Below are 11858 nucleotides of genomic sequence, written 5' to 3'. Positions count from 1 at the left end.
CAGACGCTTCCGTGGACGCTTCGCTTCCTAGATTTTTGGAAAATGACGCTTCCGCGCTCCGCGCTTCCGCTTCGCGCTTCCGCTTCGCTCCCGCTTCGTGCAACATTGGCCAGAAGGGCCCATGCAGAGCTTGACGTTGAGCCAGGAGGGCTCACGCAGAAGCAGTGCAGTCTTCCAGCAGAAGTCTGAGTTTGCTAAGGGAGCTGACATTTCTGACCCGGGAGGGCTAGAAATTGCTCCAGAGGGCAAACGTTTCCTAGTTGAGCTGATGCAGAGCCTATTGAGGCTGATGTAGGGCCTACGCAAGGCCAAGGTAGAGATAGTCAGGGACAGTTGGTTCAGCAATCGGAACAACCGGGACTTGGCAGGGAGAGTGAGGTAATCTCACCAAGTTTTTCTGCCAGTTTATTTTCTTTGCAAGTGGATTGCCAGAAGGGCATCCAGAGTTGTACTCATAAACTACGACATAATACTAAAAACCCTTAGAGCTGCTGCACCGATTTTCCCACATTGGGTTTTTCCGAGGACATTTGTCCAAAAAACACTGTGTTACTTGTGTGGATTTTTCTCTATTGTTCTGTTCTTGTTTTGAGCAAATTAATTAATTAAGTGAAGGTTGCAGTTGTATTAGCTTCGATAGTTGTTGTAGGAAACAATAAATACTTTGTTTTAGTAATTAGCAGATAGGAGAAGTTTAATCAGTTGTTGCAGTAGTTGATGTGGGTGGGATTCTCGAATTTTCACATGGTATCAGAGCGGTGCAGGTGAAGCAAGAAGAGCAAAGTCGGTAGATCCATTGCTGAGCAGAAGAGGGAGTTCAAAAAAGCTACAGGAGGTAGCAGTTTGAAACCCTAGAGGGTTTGCATAGTTCCTAACCGGAGCAAAAATTTTTGAGGCAGTCTCTCTCCGAGTGAGTTGATGGAGAGGAGAACTCCTAGTTCAAATTTATGTCGGGGCAAAGGGAGCAACGCTAAAGCCTCAGTGTGAGGAGAGCTAGTGGGACGAAGATTTTCAACAGGCAGATTGTTGGGTTAAAAAACATCAGAAGAAAGAAGAGAAGCACTTTGAGGGAACTTTTCCTCAGCAGACTTCCCGCCGAGAAGTCCGTTTTTTGATTAGTTGAGCAACAACAGTGAGAAGCATTGAGGAGACTTTCGACATTTTTTGGCAGAAATGGAAACTAGTGCCTTGAGGGATTAGGATAGGTTGGACGGAGCATCCAACTATGTCATCTGGAAGGATATAATGTCATTCATTCTAGATGAGCATGCTCGCAAGACATATGTCGACAACGTGGTGGCTGTCCCTACAGATGCCGATCCACTGAAGAAGTATAGAGCTGAGATGGCGAAGGCCAAGAGGATGATTCTGGATGGAGTCAAGGATCACGTGGTGTGTCACGTTGCTAGCAGAGGGAATGCTAACGAGATGTGGGATGCCTTGGCCACGTTATATCAAGGATCTTCCGAGCAGCTAAAGATGTACTTAGAGCAGAAGCTGAGATTTGCTCAAATTCAAAAGGGAAAGTGTGTGGATCCATTCCTCATGAATCTGAAGGAAACCCTTTATGAGTTGTCTGCTACGGGGCATACACCTCAGGGCTCACAGTTGGTTAGACTGACCTTGAATTCTGTCTCAGATGAGTGGCAAGTCTTTGTCCAGAGTATCCTCTTCTTCATGATCAATTTCAATCCCCTAGCCTGCAGACCAAAAATCATCCATACATTCCTCATCATCTTGACCATTTGGGGCTTCATGATTTTTTGCATCCAACATTTTCCTATAATCATCTTCGTTGACTACTAGGAAAAGCTCCTCGTCCTTCTCCATTTCTTGAACAATATTGCATAAAGTCTCTACAACATAGTTTTGGAAATAAAGCTCAAGGAGAAGGGTATCCGTAGGATTCTCTTTATATTCATGTTTCATCTCATAGAGCTTTCCTCCTTGCTCATATAAATGGAATATAAAATCTTTGCCTTTGCATTCTTTAATCAACTATCCATAGGATTTCTTATATTCATCCATTCTTTCTTGCAACAACTGGAGGCTTTCAAGATCTAGATTTCCATCATCATCTTTGGAAGACACTTTCTAATTCATAATCCTTTTCTTCATCAAGGTCTCCATCAATAACTTGTTCTTGATGATCTAGGGAGGAGTTAGGATATATTTCCTCAAGCTTATAACCATATTTGGCCAACCCTTCTTCCTAGATGGCTATGTCTAAGATTCAACATATTTCTTCATCGGTTTGCAATGTTGGCCCTTTATGCCAGAGGAAGTGCAAGGCCGAATTCAAGAAAGAAGAAATGATTTTAGGTTCACATAATTCAAGCTAATCGGTATATGGGGAAATGGATAGGAAAAATAATTCCATTTGGTCACAAGGTTGAGTTATACTTTGCCTTGAAATGTACCTGATGATTTTTACAACATGATTGGCTGTTGAAAGTGGATTCCCATCCAACATTGGCATATTCTTCATGCTTTTCGATTTGGGATATTGCGAGGTCCCTCTCATGTCTAGGGTAGGGATGTATGGGGTCAACATGTTGCTGGGATCTATAAAGTAATGACATGGGAGTCACCAAGGTGAATGAAATGCCTTCAGATATGCTTGCTTCACCCTATAAGCATTGACTTTGAAATTCAATGAAGAACTAAGGCTTCGTTCTTCTAATGGAGTCGCCAAAGTGATATATTGATAATGTCTTATAGGAACAAGACACAAGTCTCGTGTCCCTGAAAATGATGCCAAAAATGTTGTTGCACAAACTAGTAGGCCTTGTAAAGAGACAAAAGCTAGAGGGCACAACAACATCCTGCGACAGAGGTCCATTGTCACCACAGACTATGTTCCCTACTCTTCTCGGATTTTCACTGACGGGAGGAGTCCCAGGTGTTCCTCACTTGTGATAGATGTGTTTCTATGATAGGATTGAAGTGAGGGAAGGTGGCTCATTCAATGAGAAGGTTCAATAACTGTGTGAGCTTTGGGAGAAGCTAGTAAGACTTCCACGAAAAACCCTCTTGGAAAAGAGCCTACACAAGACCTAGGTTTGAGATATTTGGCAAGATATGAGTTCATCGAAGGTTAAGGAAAATAGGAGAAAATGCGATTAATGATCTAATCCAATGAGTACTAAAGGAAATGCCTTCAAGGAAATCCGCAAGTTGAAGGATTAGCACCTAGGGTTCCCTCTTGATGTGATGGCCAGGGCATCAAATTTTGTGGGGAATCCACCGTGAAAGTGACCATAACTGATCCATTGGCGACAGTGAAGTTTTTTATTTTATTTTATTTTTTGAAATTATTAATATGATTTTTTTTGTTAATTTTTTATAATTTTTTAAAATACAATGTTTTTTAATAATATTTTTTATTTTTCTGTAACTCTTTTTTATTGATTTTTTTAAATATTTTTTTGACTCTTCTTGTTTATTTATTTATTTATTTTCGGACTCTTTTTTTTTTATTCCTTTTTTTCTATATATATTTATAATTTTTTTCCTTTTTATTTTTCTATAATTTTTTATTTTATTTTATTTTTAAGCACTTTTTTTATAATTTTTTTCTTTAATTTTCTCTCTTTTTCTTTTTCTTTCTTTCCTTAATGGCCAAGGCCTTGACGAAAATGGAGAAACTCTAACTTGAGTAGTGAAACGCTTAAGTTGCGACGACAAGAAGGTTGATGAAGGCTTGATGGCCAAAGGCCGGTTCAGAGTGGTTCCATGTAGTATGCAAGCGGCGAGAGGATTGAACAACTCTGGTACCAATATAATGAACAAGGTTCATATATGCAGCAATAATCTTTAGGATACTTCGAAGACAAAGACATTCATTGTAGGACAAGTAATTGTATATTGAATAATGTATATAGAATTGATGTGATATGATTACAATGAGGGTGATGGCCTGCTTATATACCCTAGGCAGATACCTCTTCACAATGGTTATGTCCTTAGGGATATACCTCTTCATTACTAACTATTTAGTTGATTAATCATTAATTATGATTATTATTGGTTACATTATTTTCTATTATTTTACTATAAATTATATTCATAACAAAGGAACTAATCCTGTATAGGATATTTGTAATTGTTTCGGACCTCGTAGACAATGTTTTGATTCTTTATTAAGATCAAGTTGCAGCCTATTAAGGGGTTTAAGATTCTATGTGGGCTGCTTGTTCAAATTTGAGTGGGGAGTGCAGATTTTTGCGACAGCTGAGTGGCATTTTGCATGGGCAACAACGGTTTATAACTATTCACACTTTTGAAGAGTATAAATTAACTTTTCTCCGAACAGATTGTCTACTATGTTGTCATAGCTCACCATTGCTCGCAGGAATAAGCAATTACTAATTATTTGTTCTTTGCTCATGAATCAAGGTTGGTGATCCAATTCAGTTGCCTGCTACTGTACTTTCTTCAAAAGCTGAACAGTTTGGGTAGGGCTTTTACTTTCTCTCCCGGCTTTTCTACTATTCTGTCTGGTAAGAAAATAATGCTAATTGCAGTACATGTTGACTTTATTCTCTTATGTTGCAGATATGGCATGAGTTTGTTCAAGAGATTTCAATTGGCTGGTTATCCCGTTCAGATGCTCAAAACTCAGTACCGTATGCATCCTGAGGTCATACATGCTTCTCTTTCCTCATTCATGGCTTTAAAACTGAGCAAATCACATGCATATCCTTTTATTAACACAGTCTACTATTGTTTCACAGTTGTGCTTCATATTAGTTAATGCTTAAAACACTTTTGTCACTACCAATGCGATGCAGATAAGGGAGTTCCCTTCAAGGGAATTCTACTCAGAGGCTTTAGAAGATGGCGAGGATGTTCTACATCAAACAAAGCGTGCATGGCATGAATATCATTGCTTTGGGCCATTTAGTTTCTTTGATATAGAAGGAGAAGAATCTCAACCTACAGGAAGTGGTTCTTGGGTAAACATTGAAGAAGCGGAATTTGTTCTTCTCTTCTTCCGGCATTTGGTGGCAAAATATCCTGAACTTAAAGTCGGATCTAAAGTGGCTGTCATCTCACCATATAAGCAGCAAGTTAAGCTAATACGCGAGCGCCTTCGTGATGTCCTTGGAGTGGAAGCAGCTCGACTCATTGATGTGAATACAATAGATGGTTTCCAGGTAAAGTGTAGTCCATTTCTTGGGTTTTGCTGGTTAGCAAGTCAGCAGATTAGGATCAGATGTGTACATGAACTATATACTTTCTGGTTTCAGGGAAGGGAAAAGGATGTGGCAATCTTCTCTTGTGTACGAGCAAATGTTGGGAAAGGCATTGGTTTTGTATCTGATTTTCGCCGTATGAATGTTGGCATTACAAGAGCAAGGGCATCTATGTTGGTAGGGTTTCCCTTAATTCAGTAGATTTATATAATGAATTTCTATTTCCAAATCATTCCTTGCTATACTTAAGTATATGTCCAATTGTCTTTATAACATTTTAGTGATGCTTTACACAGGTGGTTGGCTCTGCCTCGACATTGATGCAAGATAAGCATTGGAGCAATCTAGTAAAAAGTGCTCAACAACGGAAATGCATATTTAAGGTGAAAAATCATATCACTGAAAACTTTGACAGTTTTGTGGTATTTGCTATTAAAGGAGTGTGGTAAAATGGAAAGATTGACTATCCCAAAATCATAGACTGGAAAACATAGTTAGCTAGAATGGCATTGAAGTTATAAAGCTCATAATTTTATATTGAGGTTATAAAGTTCATAATTTTATATGTTCTGATCAAAGCATAATCGCCATGCTCATACTTGACTTATACTTGCTGAGGCAATTGAGTCAGCATACTTGGCCGTGTAAAAATTCAAAATACTTCATTTATAATTCAGAAATAATTATTTATGATTAATGTAATCATTGACTGGGGATTCTAGTTGTAATTGGTAAGTACTCATTGATAAGTATAGAGAATTTACTGAATTATCCTCAGTCAACGTATGTTGGTCAAGTAGTTGTTTGGGGCCATATTTAAAATATTTGTGGGTATGGCAGCTATGTATAAACAATAAAAGCACACCTGAACCCTCACTAGCCATATTTCGAGTTTGTTATGAATATAATACATATAAAAATAATGTAAAAGTAAATCATAATAAAAAATGATTAATTAGTAATTATTATAGAAGAGGCATGTCTCTAAGGACATGACCATTCATGAAAGGGCACTTACCTAGGTATATATGCGGGCCCTCATTTGTAACATTCTCATGATTTCATATTTTTATTCAATACATTTTATATATTATTGTACCCTCAATGGATATCATCATATTCCAAGTCTTTTGGAGTGTTTAACTTGCGATTACGAACTTTGTTCATTACATTGGTATCAGAGCATTTCTTTGAGTATACAAACTTTTTTCGTTACATTAGTATAAGAGCATTCCTCTGAGTATATGAATTTTGTTTGTTACATTGGTATCAAAGCTGTTTGATCCTATGGCCGCTCAACCACTGCATAGAGTCAGTTTGATCCAGCGTTTGGCGATCAACTTACCATCAACCTTATTGTTGGGCAATTGAAGTGTTTCTCTACACAGAGTTTGGTGGCCAATCTACCTTTTTCCCGTATTAAAAATAATATTTTAATTGAAATAAAAGAGGGAAAAGTTCTCCATGATTAAAATAATAATAAAATATAAGGTTCTAGAGGAGTCCATCAAATCTATAAAAGAGGAAGAAGAGACCATTGGAGGACATCTTGGTTTTGATATTCTTTCTTGTATGAGAGGTTGAGAACCCAGTTCTCTATTCCATTGGTAGCCCTAGGAAGAAAAGCCTTGGCTGATATAGAGAGATTGGGCGAGCACCCATCTCCCCTTGGTGGATTCATTCAGAATCCACAGATGTAGTGATTGATTTCATGTTCAGTTTGGAGGCCGATTTCAGTGTTATTATATATCTTAGAGGGCCATTCCCAGCTATTGTATTAGCATATATTTCTATAATAAAGCTAGATTTTGTTGCTGCATTTCTCATTGTTCTTCATGTTGTGATCTTTAATGAGAATTTCTGCAATTTATAGATTTATGGTTTGGGTTTTACATGGCAATCTTGATAGTTTTATATGAAGTGCTTGTTCCAAAAAATTTTGATTTGGGAAATTACATATTGCGCAATTTTCAGCAGGAGGTCGGGATTAGGCTGTAGGAGCTTGCTAGTTAGAACTGCGTAGATCTGGGAGGCAGTGAAGCAGGACATGTGTGTGCAGTTTCTGGGCTGAGCAGGGTGCCAAGTAGCAAGTGGATTGTCCATGAAAATTGCGCAATTTTCAGGAGTGGCAAGCAGACCGACAAGGGGACTGCCTGATAAAACTACGCAATTTCCTAGGACAATGCAGTGACAGGCAGCGAGTGCTTGTCCCCCATGTCTGTGCAGTTTCTTCAAGCAGTGCAGGTAGGCAGACTAACTGCTTCTACGCAGTTTTGGAGATGAGTGCAACCCTGGGTCACTACTCAAGTCAAATTCTCTAGTTGACCAGTGGGAGGCTTGATGGATAGGCTTGCGGGAAGTGCAGACTGAGATGGCTTCTTGGGAAATTTCTATGTTGTTCTGGGTGACAGTCAACTAGGTTGATTCCAGGATTGTGCAGTGCAGACTGCCTGGAGGGCAACTTCAATCTCTGCGTAGTTTTGGGCAACAATACTTGGTCACAGAGGGCTGAGACTGCACAGTGCAACTTAGTGGAGGTTCGACTGATGGAAGGTGGTCCGGTCGACAAACTTTCAGAAAAAATGGCTAAGTGTGTGAGCGAGTGAACTCATGTATACATGACCTTGCGAACATACACTCAACATGACTCGACGACAAGACACCTCAAACCACAAGACAACATATGCTCAGTGTGACTGACTGTCTAATGGTGAAAGCAACAAGTGTGACACTTAAGATAGACCTTCAGACGACTGTGACGACACTTCGGATAGACCTTCAGACGACCGTGACGACACTTGCGTGACAATGCTTACAACATTGTGTGTGAGTGCGACAAGTGTTTACATAGTTGAAACAACTCATGCACACGAAGACAAACCTTCGATATCACCAGAACAAGGTCGCAAGCATGACATGGCAATCAACATGCCGAAGACGACAGTTGGTCAAACAAGTGAAAAGGAAGCAAGACATGTAGAGGAAACACATGAAATGACTTTTTTGTGTTTGCACACATGCATGTTACTGAAGATAGGATGATATGACAATGACAAGTAGTCCTGCAAACTCAACTAAGAGGTGTACTTCGAAAGGTGTTCTTTACTTACCATACTTACCCTCGAGATGATCATGCATCCGACAGAGTTTGCATGCAGTCCTGATCTTTTTCCATCATTTGGTTCCTTGGTCCTTCCCCTCAACTCCTTGGGATCGGTCTCAGCATGTCACCTTTTTCATGTAGTCTCTAAGAGATAGATAAGCGGTGTTTCAGGGGGCAGTGACTGCTGCTGGAATGAGGCCCTGGGAGGCCCATCTGCGCAGTTTCTGAATGCAAGACAGATAGAGAAACTTGGACAAAAATGCACAGTTTTGAGGCACAGGACACTGCTATAGGACGGGGGTCCTGGAAGGACAACTCTGCGCAATTTCTGAGTGCATTGCAGCCTGGGCAGCTGAGAGGCAATACTGTACAGTTTCTTGATGCAAGGCACTGTTGCTGGATGGGTTCTGGAAGGATACATCTATGCAATTTCAGGTTGCAAGGCAGACTGAGCAGCTGAGGGACAATACTGTGCAATTTCTGGAGATGGTGAGTTTTGGCTGGGGAAAGACACTGTGGGGAACCACTGCGTAGTTTTGGATGCCAAGGGATGCTGGGGTCTCTGCGCACTGCGGAGTTCCAGTAGGCAAGGGAGGAAGGTTGATAGTTGCAGAAACAAAGTGCACAATTCCGGGAGGCTAAATGAGGCTAAGTTGCTTGGGAAATTGGTTAAGTGTGAGATCAGTGAAAAATATGTACACATTGATAAGACTTGACTGTGATCGCACACAAACACTTAGTGATGCAACATAGACCATCCAGAATGTAAAACATACTATGCTTGATGCGACAACCTTCGTGACAAGAGTGTGTGAAGTGAGTGTGAAGCATGTCTATGTGACGATGACAACTCATGCGCGCATGCTTTCCCTTGAACCAAAACAACATCCCCTTTGCATGAAAAACAACAACCCCTATGCCCAAAGATGACACATGATGCATAAATATGAGAACATGAACAACTCTTAAGATCAAGGAGGGGAAGCTTGAGATCATCAACTTACCAACTAGTGACGAAGGATGATTGATCACAGGATCCAAGGTAGGCTCCGAAATATGCATGCTAGCCAAAATTTTGGAGGGTGGTTGTAGCCGCTACAACAACAGGCTATAGCAGATTTTCTGGGAATGTGCATTATCAGTTTGGAGCTATTTCAATAGTTGGGTTAGCGAGATTTCACTTGGGGTTTGCATAGCTTGCATAACAAGCCCAGGTTCTATTCTTCTTACTCATTATGTACTCTAATTCCCATTGATTAATAAAATGGCTCAATTATTCTACTTATTTTCTACGGTGTTCTGATTTGGGTGCTTGGACTTTAATTTTAATTGTTGTTCCTAATTCATGTTTTTGGTATTTATTGTTATTTTCCAATTAGGAATATTATAGAAAATATGAAGCAGGAGGGCCGACTTTTGAGTTTGATGTAGGATTGAAACAATTTGACTTGAGTTGACTTTTGGAGTTTGGCTAATCATCTTGGGAGGCTGACTTGGTGGATTGGAGGAGGTCTTTGTCTTGGTCAAAAGGTCTTGGTTGTCTCATTTGATTTGGTTCTAAAGGAAGAGAAGAGAATTTTTGGGTTTTCCCCTAGAAGAGGGGTTTTTCCCTGGCTAAGAGCTTATATCCCATGTCTTTGTTGTGTTGATCTTCATGTACTTATGTTTTTGGTAGCTGCTTGTTGAAAAGAAGATATAAAAGAAGATAATAAGAATTCAAAGAAATCACAAGTATATACCAAGATAAGAAAATCTTTCTACCTTTTGATTTTCTAACAAGAGCAAGTTGCCTAGAGGAGGAATAACAGGTGGTGCAAATTTTGGGAAGGACAAGGGAGGCAAGTGCAAGAGCAAATCTGCACATTTCCAGCAGGGAGTGCAAGCACTGGAGAGAGGTCAAGATAAGCTATTGGAAAGAGAAGGATATTTCTAGCGTATAGTTCACCTGTTTATTTGAGTTTCGCGGAGATGGTCGTAGCAGGGCTCAGAAGCCCCAAATTTTGGCATCTGGAAGGCTAGGATGCAATTCCTTTTGGATGAGCACGGGCTGAAGGAGTTCGTGACAGTTGTAGTTGCTGAACCGACAAATTCTATCTAGTTTCATGAGTATAAGAAGGATATGGCCAAAGCAAAGAGGATGGTCCTTAACGGAGTTCAAGATCACATAGTCCCACATATTGCTGACAATAACACAATGAAGGACATGTGGGAAACCGTCATGAAGCTGTATGATAATCCATCTAAGAATTGGAAAACGATTCTTAAGGAGAAGCTGAGGATAGTCAAGATGCAAAAGGGTGAGAACATTGCGTCCTATCTCCCTAGGATTCGTGGTGCCAGAGATGAACTTGCAGCTTTTGGGGAGAAACCATCATAAAGTGAGATGGTTCGCACAACACTCAACGGGTTCACCAAGGAGTGGCGCACTTTCGTCTATGTGATTTTTGGGCGAGATACACTTCCAGGATGGGAGCGCTTATGGAGTAACTTCACTCAGGAGAAACCAAGCCTTAGTCTCATGGAGGGTACTATTGTCCATACAATTTGCACACCCAAAACATGTGGGAAAACTCCTCAACCCCACAAGGTGTGTTCTTTGTGGCAATGCTCAGAGAAGGGGCTGTCACCTAATCCCAATTCTCTTTGTCTAGGCTCTCTCCTAGCTAAGCCAAGGGGGAAGACCCTAAGAAGATTCTAAAAGGATATCTTGCTAAAGATAACAAGTTCTAGAAGATTATGATGTTAATTAAACCAATTAAACATTCACCGTTAAATACCTTGAAATATAACTTGAAAATTGCAATCAAATTGATTAGCAAGTGCAAATAACTATTTGCATATAAACATCAATAATGTAGGTAGATCAAATAGATTCAACTAGATAGATCCTGCAAGGAAGGTACATGTGAGTAGATCAATGCCAACAATAATATGCTTGCAAGAAATGTATGCTCAAGTTAAAATCACAATGCTTGCAATAGAATACAACTTTCAAGCTACTACAGGTTGCAAGAATAGGGAAGTTGCAAAACAAGTGTTAGTGAATCACGTCAAAATTTCTATATACATGTTTGAAATATGAGAAACCAGAGAGAGAATAAAACTTGCAAGTGAACAAAGCTTGTACTTGAAAATGAAATCTGCTCAAATATGATATAATGATATCGAAGGAAACTTAATATGAGCATATAAATGAAATAAACAAGTACACGAAAATAAAATGAAATGCTTGCAAGTAAATTTAAATGGTCACAATCCAACTTGTATGTATTTGAGAAAGAGCTTAAATGATAACCAATTACATGCGAGGTGAACCAATGTTGTAGGTGAGTGTGTGAAATAAAGTGGTCTCGGTTAATTTTATTAATGCCTTTTCTAAGGTGCTAATTCCTCTCAATTCCTTCAACTTGGTCAGGACTCAAGGTGGTTGCTAGAAGGTTAGAGTGGAGAAGATTAAAACTTAATTAATAATATCCACCTAGTTCTTCAAAAAAACTCGCATGCCTTTGTTTGAACTTTGTACAAGGGACCCAACCATGCAAAAGAACAGTGAGGTC

The 11858-nt window shown here is 39.6% G+C and overlaps 1 protein-coding gene across 1 annotated transcript in view; it reads left to right on the top strand.

Annotated features, from left to right (window-relative positions):
• MAA3 (P-loop containing nucleoside triphosphate hydrolases superfamily protein) overlaps positions 1-11858 on the top strand; it is a 464706-nt gene that overhangs the window by 410289 nt on the left and 42559 nt on the right. Inside the window, exons 15-19 of the mRNA XM_089415984.1 lie at positions 4399-4457; positions 4558-4642; positions 4794-5159; positions 5253-5375; positions 5495-5581. Coding sequence (XP_089272110.1) covers positions 4399-4457; positions 4558-4642; positions 4794-5159; positions 5253-5375; positions 5495-5581 — 720 coding nt within the window. The remainder of the gene's footprint in view (positions 1-4398; positions 4458-4557; positions 4643-4793; positions 5160-5252; positions 5376-5494; positions 5582-11858) is intronic.

The sequence above is a fragment of the Pinus tabuliformis genome, chromosome 3_2 (assembly GCF_031772625.1).
Source record: "Pinus tabuliformis cultivar Carrire ecotype Pingquan chromosome 3_2, CPIR1, whole genome shotgun sequence".
Taxonomy (NCBI): domain Eukaryota; kingdom Viridiplantae; phylum Streptophyta; class Pinopsida; order Pinales; family Pinaceae; genus Pinus; species Pinus tabuliformis.
Note: the sequence above shows the minus strand (reverse complement) of the source record. Positions and strands in the feature narration are given on the sequence as shown.